Raw genomic sequence first — 18,996 nt, 5'->3', positions numbered from 1 at the left:
GGGAAGTCACGGTGCCTCTCTATTCCGCTTTGGTCAGACCTCCCCTGGAATACTGTGTCCAATTCTGAGAACCACGATGTAAGAGAGATATTGACAATCTGGAAGGTGTCCAAAAGGCAACTAAAATTATTCAAGGTCTGGAGACCATGCCCTATGAGGAGAATCTTAAAGAGTTGGGCATATTTAGCCTAAAGAAGAGAAGGTTAAAGGAGACATAATCACCATGTTTAAACATCTGAAATATGTCATAAGGAATAGGGAGCAGGCTTGTTATTTGCTGTCCAGGAGACTAGGACTCACAGCAATTACAGAAAAGGAGATTCCACCTGAATATGACGAAGAACTTCCTAACTGTGAGAGCTGTTCAGCAGTGGAATTCTCTACCTCAGAGTGTGGTGGAGGCTCCTTCTTTGGAGGCTTTCAAGCAGAGGTTGGATGGTCATCTGTCAAGGGTGCTTTGAATGTGATTTCCTGCTTCTTGGCAGGGGGTTCAACTGGATGGCCTCTTCCAACTATGATTTTATTATATGATGGGGGGGGGGGGCAATTTGAATTTGTTTTTCCTACATGGCAAGGAGTTATACTGGATGGTCCTTGGGATCTCTTCTAACTCTCTTATTCGATTATTTGAGTTCTGCTGAAATCTGTGGAAGATGTTCTAGTTCTATACTATTATCTGATTTCAGGAACTGGTGTGCCACAAAGTTGTTCATGGTACAACTGAACAGGAAGTCTTCTTGACTTAAGCTAGTAGATTTACTACGGCTGTGTGTTTCAGAAGACATGGGGTGATGCTTCTACAAGATCCAAGAGGATTGCATACATTTATTGCTGTTGTTTATTTCTGCTTAACTGTTTTAATTTGCGTTAGGTACTCTACTGTTGTATTGTGTTTTGAGGCCTTGGCCTATGTAAGCAGCATCGAGTCCTGCGGGAGATGCTAGCGGGGTACAAATAAAGTTATAATAATAATAATTGTAATGTACATCAAATTATCAGTAGCTCATTATTTTGAATTTTTTACAGCACATTTGTTCACCCTGATTTGTCTCATGTGCCTATGTTTCCTAGGAAATAGTGACCCAGGTAATGTGAAATGTTATCTTGACCAGCAGGTGACTCTTGCAGGACAACAAATGACCTTGCAGTCTCTTTGAGGCCTGGCTACATGGTCAAAATTCACCATTGTGTTCAGGACTGCTATTTGATATATGTATGCTCACAGAATGAAAGTCTGAATTGCTTAAAATATAGAAGGCATTAAACAGAATTTAACTAATTGATCTAGTCTATTTTTTAAAAATCCAAAACATTTGGCAGAAACATAGCTCTGTAAGTGTATAGCTCTGAAACCTTATAACATATCAACCTCTGAGTTATTTCAATTTTGTCAACAGGAAAAACTAAATAACTCCCTTTAATCCTCTGTGGATAGGAAGACATTATTACTCTTCATTTTTAAGAAACTCTTGGTTGCATTCTCTTTTCTCTAATCTTTCCCTTTAGTCTTGGTGATGAAGCAAACACAGACTTCCTTGCTACTTTGAAAAATTGTTTTTAATTTCTCTCTTGCCATCTGCTCCTCCAATTCCATGTTGTTTTTTCTGTTTCCTTTTCACATATTGCTCACTGTAATTTGTGCTCCCTTTCTTTTTGCAAGGCACTTATTTCTGCACATGAACTTTTTAATTCTACATATTAATGATCTGATATGCTGTTTAAAAATTGATTGTACTCATCAACTAATTAGCTAATAAAGACAAGAGAACAGCAAAGAAATCTTAGAGAAAAACAAAAAAAGTGTTCAAGAGAAGGAAAGGAGGTAGTGATATTTGTCTAATATTCTCTCTACATGTTCAACAGAACAGTGGATACCCACTCACACAAGCTCCTGCTTGTATTAATCACTGCTTCCTGGAACATCTCTCAAATCTCATTTAATACAATCATTTTTAAAGGAGTTTCCCATGACATGGTGCTTTAAAAGTATTTAGGTTTACTGAAATTTCACTATGCTTGGAAACAGTTACTGTTCAGATTAGTAAGACCAAAAAAGATTACAGTTTTCTTATAGTTCGACTTTTCAAAAACAAATAATATAGAATTAAAAAGTATGAGATACACCAGATGATGGTGCTGATTTATTTTTAAACCCATTCAAAACTAAGGGTACATGCTCTGGCAGGCAGTTTATAAATAATGCCCTTAGAAAAGCAGATCTAATGAACCATTTTATATATCCAATTCTGCCCATGGACCCATGAATAATTTTGATTTTATTATTCTTATATTATTTATACAGCTCCCTTAATACATATTCACTTAAAATGTTATCTGCAGCAGATAACACACATTTTTACATAGTGGACCCTTGGTATCTGCTGGGCTTCCATGAAAACCAAAATCTGTGAATGCTTCGGTCCTGTTATATAAAATAGCAAAGAAAAATGATGTCCCCTCTATAAAACTGATAAATCTAAGGTTTGCTTTTGGGATTTTTTAAAATATATATATATTCAAGTAGTGGAAAGTTGAATCCATGGATACAGAGAGCCAGCAGTAGTATAGTATACCAACTAGCAATTCTGGGACAAGTCAACCAATTGATTCACCACACACAGCTGTCCACTGCAACTGAGCAAGTAGTAGATTATATGGTAGTTTTAGTAGATCAGACATGGGCAAACTTCATTCCTCCAGATGTTCTAGACTTCAACTCCCACAATTCCTAATAATCGATAGGCTGTTAGGAATTGTGGGAGCTGAAGTCCAAAACACATAGAGGAATGAAGTTTGCCCATGTCTGCTATAGATCCATGTAACAACATTATCCCTAACAATTCACTTCTACAAAATTACTGCAGTGCATAGGTTTATAGCAGGCCTGCAGAATTTGTCTGTAGTAAAGGCTCAAAATTAAAAGAGATGAAGCCTCTTTGGGCGAAGATAGGTTTTTAAGAAAGAATAGCAAAGAGATAAATCGTAACCGTTTGCCTTTATAGGAAACAGTGCCTTAGCATACAGCCTTCTGCTGCCAGTAAGCCAAAAATGTCAAATTCTGGGATCTAATGGAAACCGATTATTATATATAGACAGATGCATGACCTCGCCATCTTATCATTTGGTTAAAATATTACTCTGTTTATTAGCTAATCATTCCATTGCTGGCAACATTTAACAGCAGTAAAATCAATTCCGCAGAGTTTATTATGTTCCCCAACTGGATTTTTACAACAGAATGCTCCTGATCAGCTAAAACTGGATCAGCACTTATAGTTGTCGCATGCGTTTAAGTCATTTGCAGTCTATGGTGAACCGAAGAGGAACCTATCTCAGGCTTTTCTTGGCAAGAGTTCTCTAGAAGGGATTTGCCTTTGCCTTTTCCTGGGGCTGAGAGGGTGTGACTTACCCAAGGTCTTCCACTGGGCGGGCAGGCTTGAATTCCAGCACTTAAACTGTTATACCATTCTGGCTCTCCTTTTTGTCACTAATCTCTACCAAATATTTCAGAATTTAGTGGTATATAATGGAATTAATAATCTTTGTTACAAAGAACACTTGGGACTCCTTTGCACCAAGAATGCATCCTATTTGGCCCTTTGCTCGATTATTTCACTCTAATGAAACTGTTAAAGATAAAATAAACCAACAAGTACATAACAATAACAGAAAAAGTCCTCACATTTCCTATGCCTCGCTAGCCTCAATGGCAATTCCATCAGGAAATATCGTACTTTGCCTTGGTTTCAGGCCTTACTGACCTTGTTCCAAAGGTCTGCATAGCACTCCCAATTATCTCTTGGAGTTCTTCCTGTTAATAAAAAAGTTTATATAAGTGGTCCATCCCCCCCCCCTCCCCATCCAACACTTCCTCAGAAGCTCTCTCAATGCAGTAGAGAAAAACTCAAAAAAGGTTGGATAACACTGAACAAAAATAGGTCAAAAATTTTCAGCACTGATGAACCTTTTACAGCATTAAATGTTAACAAAAGCACGAAAAATATTAATAATTCACATGGCCCTGCAGGTAGTCCAGAGCCATATGCATCCTGAAAGGTCAGTGCTCACCATGTCTATAGTGACAACATGCACCAGATTCCCAGAGACTGTCTGCCTTTCTTTTTAAATATCTATATTGAACAGGTACCATCTTCCATAAAATTCCAAAATTAATTCCAAATATAACAGCTGCCTAGTTTCCATAATTTCATGAGTATGTTTAAATAATGAAGCAAAAATTCTAGTCAAGCATATAAAGTAATGCATATACTACTAATAAAAAACAGAATCCAATAAAGCTTATTTAGACAGTATTACAACAGCAAGCAATAGGAAAAGTAATCAATATTTAACTTATACATGCTCATATATTTTGTTTGTTAGTTCTTCCGCCACAGTCTCCTTATTCTCAAAACTATAAGACATTGTTTGGTTATTTCTAAGGCCCATTACCCCTATAAATATATCCAGACACTACAACAGCAACATCTCTCCAATCCAGGTTATTACTTTAGGACAAAGTATGCTTTTCCAAAACACTTTGTTTGCAAGTGTAGAATGACATTTCTTGTAAGCATCTAGAAGTAAAATTCCACATAGAAATATAAACATAAGGATAATATGCCTTGGTTTAAAGAAAATTGCCTCTTTTTTCCTATGCCACCATCATCATGGCAACAAATTTAAAGGCAGAGGCTAGGTGCAAACCCCCCCTCCCCCCAAAAAACCTACAATGACCACATTGGCCACTCAAACTGTAAAAGGAACAAAATCAACAACTGTGAAGATGTTTGCTATAATTCAGCATATTCACAAAGTATGGCCACATTCAGTCACACAGGAGCAGGTAAAAGGATGGTTGGGATCTACCAGAATATCTCTTCACTGTTTCTCAGACTTTGGCCTTCAACTCACCGATATCTTAACAGTGGTAAACCCTCTAGGATTTCTGGAAATTGTAGGCCAAAACACCTGGGGACCACAGGTTGAGAGCCACTGCATCTACATGATATTGTAGTAGGTGAGCACATCTATCCAATTTCCAATAGTTAAATGCTAACCAAAAAGAATTTTTTTTACACTCACATTAAGCTATTGAAATGAAGAACACTTGAGATACCATAATGACTGAATTTTTATGTGATTTGAGCTCATTTTAGTGCTGCTATTAAAAACAAATGCTTAACCTCAAAATATATTCAGATGCAACTTCTTCTGATTTCTAAGAGTAAATGAAGTATTTTGTTGAGCTTGATGTCTGTCTTTCTTTCAAGTGGCATACTTCTATAGTTCAGTATAAATTTTAAAAATACAGCTGCTGAATGGTAAACAAGTTTGTCCAAGAACAGATAAACATTTTTAGGTTTTGGTGCTAAAGACAAAAAAAATTATTCCAGTGGGCAATACAATGTTTGGAATCTGCATGGCAAAGAAATAGTGACATTGTATTAGGAGAAAGAAATTGAGAATGATGTTGGAAAAGTGGCAATGACTAAGAATACTCTAAAGAGATGAACAGTGCTTAATGACAGATAGTCACTTACTGCTAAAGGGATTCTGCCTCCTGTTGTTCATACTCCAGTAGTAAAAAAAAATCCTCCAATTTGACCTTGAAGAGTGCACTTCAAAATCCTATGAATGCACGACAGAGAGTGCATCTTGGTCACAAACCTTAATGAAGCCTTCATTTATGTCAAAGAGAGAGGAGTCGATACTGACCAACAAACCACTCTTTTAAGAAAGATAACTTTACAGAGAAGAAAGTAAAACATTTAGTTAGTGTTTTCCAGCACTAGACTTTGTTCACTAATTCCCGAAACATCACAGAACTACTAAAAATACTTTAGAGCCACTCAGCAACTTTTATTACCATCACTGAAACAGGACGTTCTGCAGTAATTCAAGATGATTGCAAATATCCAGCCAGGAGAAGGTCTAGAATTCAAATTAAATGAGTTCAGAAAAAGCATGTGAGCGTTTACAGCAGGATCACTGGATGGATGGGAGGGAAGGAGTTTGAACGACAAGGATTTTCTTAAGTAACACTGTATCATTTTCTCAATCACCATTTTCTAATCTTTTCTTTTCAGGAGTGGTTTACCACATTTTACATCACAAATGGCATCAGCAACACTGGCATGGTAAATTACAGAATTGATGAAAAAGATGAATGCTTCCACAAAAGAATGTAATAAAATATTTGGGAAAGGAGGCCTTACTGGATTACAGTTACACTAGTAGAGGCAAATGAACTAGTGGTGGCAAGTTGCAAAAGATCCTCAGGTCAGTGGCAACAAGAAAAGACAACAAGGGCAGCAGCAACCAAAGGAGGAAGCTGCCATCACCTCCAAGCAATCTATTTCCAAACTAGCCGTCCCCTGCCACGAGTTGCTGTGGCCCACTCTGGTGGTCATGGGGGTTATGTGTGGGAGGTTTGGCCCAGTTCTATCGTTGGTGGGGTTCCGAATGCTCTGTGATTGTAGGTGAACTACAAATCCCAGCAACTACAACTCCCAAATGTCAAGATTATATTTTCCGCAAACTCCACCAGTATTCACATTTGGGCATATTGAGTATTCGTGTAGAATTTGGTCCAGATCCATCAGTGTTTGAGTCCACAGTGATCTCTGGATGTAGGTGAACTACAACTCCAAAACCAAAGGACACTGCCCAGAAAACCCTTCCAGGATTTTCTGTTGTTCATGGGAGAATTGTGTGGCAAGTTTGGTTCAATTCCATCCTTGGTTGGGTTCAGAATGCTCTTTGATTGTAAGTGAACTATAAATCCCAGCAACTACAACTCCCAAATGACAAAATCAATTTTTTTGAGTGAAGGACATACATTGGGTTGTTAGGTGTCTTGTGTCCAAATTTGGTGTCAATTTGTCCAGTGGTTTTTGAGTTCTCTTAATCCCACAAACGAACATTACATTTTTATTTATATAGATGCTAGAGTTTGAGGACAGTTTCCTAAAAATTAAAGATGCTCCTGGATGAATGGCTTAGAAAATGCCTGTCTTCAGTTCCAAGGAGCCCCCACCTCAGAGCTAAGCACTTGGAAGCAGGGTCTTTGGAGTTATCAGCAAACTACTGCCAGGACCACCACTACCACCACCTCTCTGTAATTAGTAGGGATATAAAGTACATCTGCTAACATAACAGATTGTCACATTAGCAGAGGGTGCATCTACATTATAGGATTCATGCACTTTAAGGACCATGGCTCAATGTTACAGAATAATGGGATTTGTAGTTTTGCAATGCTTTTGGCCTTCTCTGTCAGAGTGCTTCAAAACTACACATCCAAGGACTCCAAAGCACTGAGCCATGGACTTCAAACTGGTATCAAAATGCATGAATTCTCCAGACCATTCATTGGCTAGGGACTTCACTGGAAAACAGGGAGTATTTGCTTCATCTTGCTACACTTAACGTATAGCATTAAATCTAAAGCCCAGCTTTAATGCAAAAGAGAGTATGATCGAGAAAATTATGCTTTCATATAGATGCTCTACAAGAGAGCACCTTCTTGGTGGGGATTAGGAAGAATCCTAAAGGATACTCTAACAGAGATTATATTTAGTTTTTTTTAAAAAAAAAACAATCCAATTTTAAAGGGCTAAACAGATGTTGATGAAATATAGGAGATATCAAACTTCGTGTCGCAGATATTATATTTATACTTGATTCTTGGCTGGTTAAAGTTTTAACTTGAATAACATTCTTTTGCAATAGAAACCAAATCTGAAAGCAAATAAAGAACAAATCAGACACCAAAATGGATTCACATTTTGGAAGTCTTATGGGGGGAAAAAGTTCTCACTGGAGAAACAATTGAAGCTACAATAAGCACCCAGAAAAACTGTATATAACGTATGGACACGACTAAAGAATTATTTAAGCAAGTTTCCAGTACACTGCATACTGGAGAAGAATCAAAGAAGCATTTATACATTGCTTTCACAAAGTTCACATAACCTTCTGTCTCCAAACTAAAGAAATGTATACAATGTTAAAATAAAAAGTGGTAGTTGTCAAATGAACAGATGTTGCACCATTTTTTTCTCACAAGAAGCTTATGAGAAGCAGCCCACTACCATATGGCTACTTAACTCTGCATTTTGAGGCTCCCACTGTTAGTTTTTCATTTTTCTATTACTGCAGGAAAGGAAACAGAGAAGGGAAGATCACATCATGATGGATTTTTTTTAAAAAGAGGAAGAAGAAAAACATTTGTTTCCCGGATTTTCTATTGACAGCTTGCATAGAATTTTTAGGCTTGGTCTCCAGTCCCAAAATGTATGCTCATGAACCATCAAGATCAAAACATATGGCAACTGCTTATTTTAGGTCAATGAATGAATTCTAACATACAAGATGAGATCCCATTCTAGGCTAGTTTCAGATAAGAACTCATCTTCTCAAGTCATATGGCAACTATCTTTCCGATAATCTTTTTTTTAAAAGAGAGCTATCATCAATTCTGCCCAATCATCCCTGAACTAAAAAGATAGCAGCAGTTATATTTAAATCATATTTCTATCGTGTTACTCCAGTTGACAACAATCATGTTTTCGCAAACAAAATTTCAAATTGAAAAGTTTATTTACTATCTCTGTATATTAAAACTACATATAAACTAACATCTGCATTTATGAACTCTGCTTCAAAGCTTAAGCCAAGAGACTATTGTTTTGCCAAGTGCAGCATGACTTCCACCGAGATCTGAATTTAGATTACTATTATCAGCATGATCCTCTACAGAACTACACTAGCTGAATAGCATAAAAGAAAAGAGAAGAACAACCAGGAAGGAGGGAACATTCACAATGGAATTAATAATCCAGTCATTAAGTATAAAGTGCAAGATAAATTGGAGGAAGAGGCATTAACTAATATATAAGAAGCACATGTCTTCTTCACTCCAAAGTCAACATACTGGTTTCCTCCATGATACCAAGTTCCATTGCAAAGGTTACTGGGTGAACTAAACCTGCCCTTTAAAAAGGCAGGCTGCAAATTAGAAGCAGCCATTGATAACCTCCAGCAGCTATAGTCTGGATTGTGACAGTTTTTTCTATATCTTAGCTAGTGAAACTAGCAGTAATCTCAGGAAGACACCTGTAAGCTCTGTCTGTCATTTAAAATATAAAAGCCCTTCCTATAGCTCTTATTTTCTAGCAAAAATGCACTGTCTGCTTGTTCCCATAAGAAAAGATTTCAATTCTCACTTGGTAGGTTACAAGGCAACATGGTGGGGGAAGTTGTTAAAAGGAGACTACTACAACCAGATTTTTGCCTCCCATCTGTTTGAGAAATCAATGTAAGTAAATGTAGCTCAATTTAAATGTTCTGACTTTGGAAGCAACTTGTCAGTAAAAATCTAACATATTTGAGACACTTATTTTAATGAAGTCCTTGCTACTAAAACTATGAGCTTTAATTCTGTGTTCAAAGTGTAATTTCTACTCTGTCAGATAAAAAAAAATCTTTAAATAAATAATAGATCAAAAGAGTGCCATTCTGCTAGCATACGGATACCATGGATCTAGGCTAAGAGGAATAAATCTTCTACAGTTAAAGAATTCTGGGTAAAGAAAGTCGTGAATATTTAATCATGCTATTTAGATTTATCAGTGAGGGATTTTTAAACATTATAGAGATTCTGCCAACCAGAAAAACACTGAAAAACTCAGAATGAGATTGTTTCTAACATTTAAGATATTACTAATAATATTTAAAGAAAACACATATTATGATGATGTCAATGCCAAATTCAGCTCACTTTAATTACAACTAGATTTATGTTAGAAGAAAATATCTGTGGAACTAAAGTTTAAACCATGTTTCTACAGAAGCAGAAAATTGAAGTACAGGTTTAATATCCATTAAAGCAGAAAATTGAAGTACAGGTTTAATATCCCTTATCTAGAATGCTTGGGACTGGAAGAGTTCTGTATTTCAGATACTTTCTGATTTTGGAAGACTTACATATACATTATGGGATATCTTGGAGACAAGATCCATGTGTAAATGTGAAATTAATACACCTGATATATAGTCAGAATGCAATTTTATACACAATATTTGTAATAATTGTATGCATGAGACAAAATTTGTGTACAGCGAACCATCAAAATGTAAGGGTGTCACTATCTCTACCACCCATGTGGGTGGATTTTCGATTTTACAATTCTAGGTAAAATATTCTCAATCAGTACTAGCTTTCAATACCAAGTTATGTTGTTTTGAGATTAGGAGTCTTAAAATAGATTACAGGTAGCTCCAAAATAAAAAATAATAAAAAGCTACTTATTTTAAAATGCCAAGGTATCCACCAACTAAAACACATTTAGTTTGATAATATAAAAAGAGCGTTCAAAGTCAGGATCCCATAATACCAGCACCAGGAGTCATGCCTGCCCCGCCCTGCCGATATTAGCCCCATCTACACTGACCATTCAAACTAAGTTGGCCAGACAACAAACTCCCACAAAAGCATGCAAAAGAAAGTCCTTAATGTGGTTTGTGTAATCACCATCTGGACCTCAAACTGGTTCCAGAATTTCCTATGTAAAATTCTGCACAGTGAAACCACTTTCTTAAATCCCAGTTTGAAACTGCATTGAATGTTCAATGTAGATGAGCTTGTTTGTTTGTTTGTTTGTTTGTTTTATACCCCGCCTTTCTCTCCATGGAGACTCAAGGCAGCTAACAGTTGCAGCGTAGCTAGCAGAGCCAATTGGTAGGAAGGCTAGAAGTTGCAGTCCAACACAACTGCAAATCTAATTTATGGTATAAACTAAAAGATGTGTTCAGACATGACTTGATGGGAGTCCCTGAGTCAGAAACTTTAAAGTTACAATTCATAAGATGAATCACAGAACCACTGTGACTCATCTTATGAATTGTAACTTTTATCCACTAAGTGCAATATTGCAAAGAAACATATGTAAGAATTCCTGAAAATAGTTGTCCATATTAACTTACCTAAGCAAGTTAAATAAATATATTTATTTAATATATAATTTAATATAGCCAAAATCAGGAGGTAAGATAACAGATATCTTGCCCTGTCCCAAAATCTAAGCATTTGCAGCATACACATGTGTACCACCCAAGAGCTCATCTTTCTATACACAAAGATCTCAGGATAGCTTACAATAAGGCCCATTTAAAACAAATGCAAACAATAGCTTTAAGAGATTAAAATATAAAGAATAATTTATCAATTAACATCAGATTATTTATAACAATTTGAAAATAACACAAGACATGCACATTTTAGAGAAAATCAGTTTAACACAAAGACTCCCATAAAAAGTCAAATTTTGACTTGGCTACTAGCAGTAGTGTAGCATACAAAGGATCAGACTATCAAAATGCAATATAAATAAAACAAGCATCAACTGGGAAAGCAGTAGTTCCTACAGATACAGGATAAGGTCATGCTGATGTCATCTACAAAAACATTCAAGAACTTATTCCACACTAAATACAATGTGATCCTAGCTACAAAGCTCCAATATCAATAGACATATTTGAATCCCTATAGTTCAACTCAAATTTTGTGTTTGCTTTTGTTTCTGAATGTCAAAAAACACTATCAAAGCTATACTCAGACCATGCCAAAGGTCTAAGTCACAAACGGAAGTCTTCAGTAAAAAAAAATCAAACCACTTTGTATATTCTAACCATGTTTTTAAAATTAAAATTCAAGGCCTTTTCACAATGATCTTGTCTCTGCTTTTCTTTAATTCTGTTATATTCTTGGATTCCGCTGTTTCTTAACTTGGCTTATTTTCAACCCTTGATAGCTCTGCCCCTTTGTGAACATATGTTTTCGATTCTATCAGGCGTCGGCCTTAATGAAAAGAGTGCTCTTAAACAGATAAACATTTGTGAAGGAAGACTAGGGAAAAAGGTTTACAACATTCATTATAAATTCATTCTTACTTATCTTTCTTCCTATTTCCTTGGCCAAACAGAAATACTATACTTTATTGATTTATGCTAAAATAGTACCCAAAGCGTCTCTTTTCTACCTTTAACTCTATTTTAAAGTTTGAAATCATCTCTTCTACCTTTCCCTCCGTCATTCTCTGTTGACAATTTGGCAACTTTCTTTAATACTAAAACAAAAACTATCCATTCTAATCTTGCTGCTCCTACATCTTTTTCATTACAAACATATCCGTTTCTTTTAAATTTTCTACTTTCTCTGGAAATGCTGTCATCTTCAAAATTTCCTATCTGCTCTCTTGATACTTTTGCTTCTGAATGACTGTTGCCCCTCTCATTCTTCGTTCTCATCCCCATATTATTAATCTGTTCTTTTCTCTTGGTTCATTTCTTTCTGATTTAAACATTTTTCTAAAATTCTTAAGAAGCTTGCACTTGACCTATCTTCTCTTTCTAATGATCACATTTTCATTGTTGCCTTTCCTTTCAGAAGTTTCAAATGTGCTTTCTTGCATTTCTCTAACTGAACCTTTTCAATCTGGATTTAATCTTTTGCACTCTACAGACACAGCTCTTACAAATGTAACAGATGATCTTCATCAGACCAATTCAGTCCTTATTCTTGATTTCTCCACAATCGTTGACACAGTTGAGCAAAGTCCTACATAACCTGGCTCCCCAATATTTTTCTGCCCTTGTTGCTATTTACCAGTTTCTTCAAGATCTATGGAACTCTAGTTTTCTTACCCATGCAATAGTTTGGCCCATGCACTTCTTCGTGCTTTTTCACTTACTTCGCCATATTCTTGGATTTGCTATCCTGAATCTTTGTGGACTGCTTCTTCCCTCCTTATTTTAAAATCTCAATGAAAAACCTTGTTTTCGAAGTTTTCAGAATGTTAATGTAACATTGTTTTAGAATCTTGTATATTTTGATTGCACGTATTTGTCAGTTTGGTTTATATTATATTGTATTATTTATATTTTATCTGGATAATTTTTACAAGTATATTGTATAGTTTTATATTTTAATTGCTTCCTTCCCTCTGTATGTGTGTGTACACATATATTTAGATTGTACACCTTTGGCAGTACACACTGCTTTTGACTATAAAGCACCATATACTTCTACTGTGTGGAATATAGGTTAATGATAATATTAACAAAAATCAGCACTAGAATAAAAATAATTAAAACCTCTAGCCTTAGTGAATCCCCTTGTTGATTAAACATAACCTCACATAGACAAGAGGACACAGATAGCTGATTAATAAGTCACCGAAATACCATTGCTGATACAAAATTACTCCCAAATAAATACGTGGTGCCTTAGAACATCTTATTTATTTATTTATTTACATTATTTCTATCCCGCCCATTTCAGCCTGAAGGCGACTCAGGGCGGTATACACAGTCGGCACAATTCAATGCCGTAAAAATACATACATTGATAAAGCAAAAACATTAAGTGCAATTAAACATAAAAGACAGTGCATAATAACAATTTAAAAAAGAACTATGTCCTCTTGTTCAAATCCTCATCCGTTACATTGTCTTGGCCGTTCCTGGGTAAATTTCCAACTCCAGTTTGTCTGTTTATAACTACTCCCTCAATATATGCAGCCCTTAAAAAAAAACTAAAGAATTGTATAACTAACTTTGTTCAGTTTTGAATCAACTTTTGTTAATTATGCAGTCACTACTTTTGTGACAAAAGCTTTCTTTGTTTTACAATATCTTTTTATCTTGATCAAGTAAACTAATCACTGGATCTAGTAAATAGGTCTTCTGTGTAAATATGGTTTTTATTCTGGAAGGCGCTGTTATTCAGTATACTAATACAAAGTTCCCAAGAGTGTAGCGTTAACAGGCTTAAGAACTTTGACTCTCCAGTAAAAGGTGTGAAATAAACTCCAATTAAAGGCTGCACTTGCTGCTGCGTTAAATAAAGATTAGCTTCAGTGTAGGGTTTATTTAAAGTAAGATAGCACATATTTCCTTCACTCATTGACAAAAAAGGCACTTATGAATGATCTGAAATAATCTGTTTCCTTCGTCTGAGCCCTCCATGGAAACCAAAACAAGTTCTGGGCTGAATTCTAGTAGTCCTTGCTGAAATTAATTCCAGAAGAGAGAAACAAGACAGATTGTCTTGTTTTGTTATTAGGATGAAAAATTAAGTATTTATCGTAATTTAAAATCTATATGAAAGAGACACAAAAAAGCTTAACTAATGCAGTTTTGACACTTGTTTCTGTACTTAATATATTGTGTACCTCTTTTTATTCCTGCTTCACTTACAAAAGTTTTTAAGAAGTATTCCCCACCTCATAAAAATATATAATGAAAACAAGTCGCAGAAAATAATCCCAAACAACCCTTGGTTAGCATAGAAGATCAACATAAAAATTCACTACGTTGCAAACATAGAAATACTCAACAATAAGCAGATGATCAAAGTTTCCAAAATGTGCAGGAGATGGATTTTCAAAAAAAAAAAAAACAACTACAGATTTTGCAGTTTTTCATATCAAAGCATTGTAGACAATAAAAATGTTAACAGGTATTGGGACTGTGTATATAAAATACATTGTCTATTTTTTTCCTATTCTTTAGAAAAACATTAATGCAGGGGTCCTCAAACTAAGGCCCGGGGGCCGAATATGGCCCTCCAAGGTAATTTACCCGGCCCTCACTCAGGGTCAACCAAAGTCTGAAACTACTTGAAAGCACACAACAATAACAACAATCCTATCTCATCAGCCAAAAGCAGGACCACACTTCCCACTGAAATACTAGTAAGTTTATATTTGTTTAAATTGTTCTTTATTTTAATTATTGTATTGTTTTAAAGTTTTTGCATTACAAATAAGATAAGTGCAATTACTCATAGGAATTCATTCATTTTTTTCAAATTATAATCCGGCCCTCCAACAGTTTGAAGGACTGTTTCTAGCCCTCTGTTTAAAAAGTTTGAAGACCCCTGCATTAATGTATCTCCCGGGCTCAAAAACTTCCTGCTCCCCTTTTCTCTTCTTGCAGAGCCCTGAAGGCGTTTAAACACTTTCACTTTCAGTCAGCGATGGCTTGCAATGTTATCAAGAGCTGGACTGAAATGAATATTCGCCATGCTTAATATAAGAATTTATTTCAAAAAACAGTATTTGGTCAGCTTTTTAGAATCTAATCATCATTAACATTTGGGGCACAACTCATTCCAAACAAAAAGCTTCTAGAAGCCTTCCTGACTGGAATGAAAGGGGCAAGTAAGAAAGTATGGATGAACTCAGAGAAGGCTAAGCTCCTTTACAATCACATTAAAATGAACTTCGGCATGTTAGCCACAAACATTTGTTTTAAGTTTAGCAATATCTAATTACTGTTTTTAAAATAAAAAAAACAGTTACACTACCATTTATAATATACAATTTTATAAATAACATCTACAATAAACCATTAAACAAAAAGTCATATATCCTGCTTACAGCACTAAGTTGTCTTGGATACTCCCAAAACCCATAAATCCTACTTCTTGTGTTACAGAAAAAGTAGGTTCTGACAGACCACAAGATGCATTCAAGAAGCTTTAGAAGTTCTAAATCACTATTCATTTCCATATTACGACTTCATATGCATAGAAAAGAGATGCCATAGAAAAGCTTCTCCCAGCACTTATACAGTTTCCACAGCAGCTGTACCAGAACAGCACTTTACCACAGTGAATGAGCAAGGAAGAAAATATCTCTTTTTAGCACTGTGAGACTAGTACTGATTTATTTACATACTGATGCTGTGAAACAAACCATGTAATCAGGGTCACAGACAGCTGTATATTCAGACACATTTCAAATGAGGCAACATTCCAAGTTATTTTGGTTAATTTTTTCACTTGCTATAAAGATAAGTTCCATACTGCTGTTAAACATAAACCCTACTTTTGTAAATCAATATAAGGGAATACTTTAGGAGTTGATTTGACTGATAAGTTTTCCCACTAGCTATCTCTCTCAGAAATGTCTTCATTCGCTGATTATCTAAACTTCCTCAAAGGCAACATAATAATTAACAAATAATTCTAGAATGCCTAACAACAGCAATTTGACTGTATAATCTTTCCTGCAAAAAGTTAGCAGGAGAAATAATTGAGTCTGGAACAGAGATTCTATAATTTCTTGTGGATTTCCATTTCTAAAACAACCAGAACAACACCATTGTATAAATAAATTTTGTTGTGTATAATTTTCATAAATGTTGTCACTCTCATTTTTAGCTTCATTAAAAATGAAATGTCCCATGTGACACATGGTTAAGGAAATAGAACTTTAAATTCACTAATAGAACAAATCTGTACATGACACTTCCACATGAAGCAATCTCCATCCAGATACTTGCCAAGTAAATGTTAAGACCTCATTTTAATTAACTTAGAATTAATTCATTTTCAAAGAAGAAAAAGCAAATTATTTAAACCTAGTGATTTGGTGCCGTGTTAGCATGCAGTGTTGGCTACATTTATTGAGTGTTCAACACAAAATAAATTAATAGAATTCAACCAGGAATGTACAAGACCTACAGAAAAAGTGTGTAGAATCTAGTTGAACAGAACATGCAAATCTTTTCTTTCTCCCAAACAAAAACTGTAACTAGAGATCATTACCCTGTCTTTCATCCGCCAACTCTGAGCCAGTGATTTGGAGCCTTCAATCTTCTCACAGTGCCGCTTCTTCATGAAGGCCAAAGGCAGATTCCAGTCAGTCATGTCTGATTCATCTTCCTCCCCAAGCCCCAGTAGGGGAGACTGCAACATATCTGACTCCATGAGAGGAGAAAGAACCAAGGGAACCAATGATCAAAAGTCAAGGATCAACAAAGTATGAGCAAAAAAGCTATTAGGAGAGCAAGGGAACCTCTCAACTGCAGTTCCAGGTGACGCTTCAGGGAAAGGTGTCTTGTTCAAATGCTGTTGTTTGTTAAAGTGTGTAGAAATATTCTCTTTTCAGCAGCGGGGGGGGGGGGGGGGGCTTTCCAGTTTGGAAGAAGCAAGCTTGGTGAGTAATGCAATCACGATACAAGAGACAACTATCTTGCAGGAAATGGATGATCACTGTCTAGCTGAAGAATCAAGTCACAGATGTGCATGGAGGTTCTTTCTCCCACTCACTTTCTCAAATAGGGTGTGCAATTGCGAAATGCCTCTCAATCTAAACAAAACATAAAAGTCATTTCAAATCACGAAAACAATGTTCCACAATAGAGACTGCTTAGTTCATCAAGATGGGCCTACAAGTATTTTAGGCAGAAGAATGTGATTCTAGTAAAGAACTCCAACCACTGCAAGGAAGGAACAAAGTATAAAAGCAGGATGACAGCAGGTCAGGAGGAGTGACACTGGGAAATTGTGGCCAAGGGAGGACAGGTGAAGTGAGGATACTCAGCTGCAGAGTCACACCAGAAGCCTCCTTTCAAGTGAAAAGGGGAAGCTGTTGCTGGGAGCGTGTCCCTGTTAAGGGCCCTTTTGTGGGGTGCTCTTAGGGGGATGCTTGCAGAAACGGGTGGTGCTTCTGGGTCCAATGGGAAGGAGGTCCGGGGCGCCACAACCGGAGCGACGATGGGGGAACTGCAGAGACAGGCCCTGGCCAAAGGACGACGAGGAGCGGCAGAGCTGGCAGGGACCGGGGCTGCTTGGCGCCTCTGTGCTCCAGGCCTGGCTCGCTTCTCCTGGCTGAGAAGACCACGCCCACCCTCGACCAGGCCCAGTCCGGTCCAGGCGGCGGCGGGCAAGCTCTCCTTGCCGGGAGGCCTCTCTCTCTGGCGTGGGCCGGCGAGGGGAGCACGCTCCTACCCCCGAGGCGGTGCCTGCTCGCTGCCCGGCCGTTCCTCCTCCTGCTGCTGCTGCTCCTGCGATGGGGGTCCCGTCCGCCGCATCGCCATCCCCGCCGCGGGCAGGTGGCGGCTCCTCTCCCTGGACAAAAGCCCCGGGCTGCCGGGTGAGGAGAACGGGAGGGAAACGTCCCGGAGAGCCAAACTCGCCTCAGCAACTCAACAAGGAGGCAGCCATATTGCCGAGGCCCACAATGCATCACGGCGACGGGCCGCCGGCCGGCTCATGCTGAGTGAGATGCGTTCGGTACGGGCGAGTTCAAGGGAGGGAGGAGCAGCAGCAGCCGCCAGAGGGTTGCCGGGGCAACGCTCCAAGCATTCGCCTGGCCTTTCGGCTCCGGGAGGGAGGGAGGGAGGGAGGGGCTGCCCACTCGCCCACCCCCCCCCCCCCAAGGCCCAGGAAGGGACATGGATCCTCACGGCTGAGAGCTATGATGAGATTCTTATAAATAAGTAAACTTACGGTATCAGGCGGCCTGAGTGTTGGGTCACGGTGCAAGTTTGCTGTAGAATTACTGCGATTTGACACCACTTTAGTTGGTATGGTGTAATGTTATGGTCTCCTGGGAGTTGTAGTTTGCCAATGTCTTCAACCTTCTCTGCAAAGAGTGCTGGTGCCTCACTGTGCTCCAGATCCCATGGTGATGTAGCACTGAGCCATCAAAGACACCAGACCACCACCCCCAATCAGGCATGTAGCCGGGAGGGGGGGGGGCTTGGGGGGCTTCAGCCCCCCCCCCCCGAAATTCTCAGGGTGGTCCGCGAGAAGACCTTACTGGTACATTATTTAAACTGTTATGTTTATTCATATCATGATCTGATCACCATGCTCAATATATCCCATATGTATGGGGGTATTGGGGTAATGATACAAAAGGTTTGCTAGGGTAGGGCCTCTTTCACTCAGACTCACCCCCCCCCCCCCGAATCAAACTCACCCCCCCCCCCCCCCCGAAACAAAATCCTGGCTACAAGCCTGCCCCCAATAAAATATATACACAAATCAAACTCAAGGATTTATAGTTTTATCAAGGATGGAGGACCCACTGGGCTAAAAGCAGTCTCCATCCTCATAGTCATTCTGCAACAATACAGAATGAGGGATGTTTGGCTCGACATGTGAAAAAGATCTTGGAGTCCTCGTGGACAGGAAGG

At 37.8% G+C, this 18,996-nt stretch overlaps 1 protein-coding gene across 4 annotated transcripts in view; it reads right to left on the bottom strand.

Moving 5' to 3' along the window:
* RPTOR (regulatory associated protein of MTOR complex 1) overlaps positions 1–18,074 on the bottom strand; it is a 422,313-nt gene extending 404,239 nt beyond the window's left edge. For 2 of the 4 annotated variants that reach the window (XM_060764302.2, XM_060764303.2), the window contains exon 1: positions 16,619–18,074. In XM_060764302.2, the coding sequence (XP_060620285.1) occupies positions 16,619–16,780 (162 nt within the window). In that variant the 5' untranslated portion in view covers positions 16,781–18,074. The remainder of the gene's footprint in view (positions 1–16,618) is intronic. The other 2 variants (XM_060764304.2, XM_060764306.2) reach the window with 1 other exon arrangement.
* Between the last annotated feature and the right edge of the window lie 922 nt (positions 18,075–18,996).

Source organism: Anolis sagrei, chromosome 2 (assembly GCF_037176765.1).
Source record: "Anolis sagrei isolate rAnoSag1 chromosome 2, rAnoSag1.mat, whole genome shotgun sequence".
Classification (NCBI taxonomy): domain Eukaryota; kingdom Metazoa; phylum Chordata; class Lepidosauria; order Squamata; family Dactyloidae; genus Anolis; species Anolis sagrei.
The sequence above is the reverse complement of the archived record's forward strand: the minus strand, read 5'-3'. Positions and strand labels throughout refer to the sequence as shown.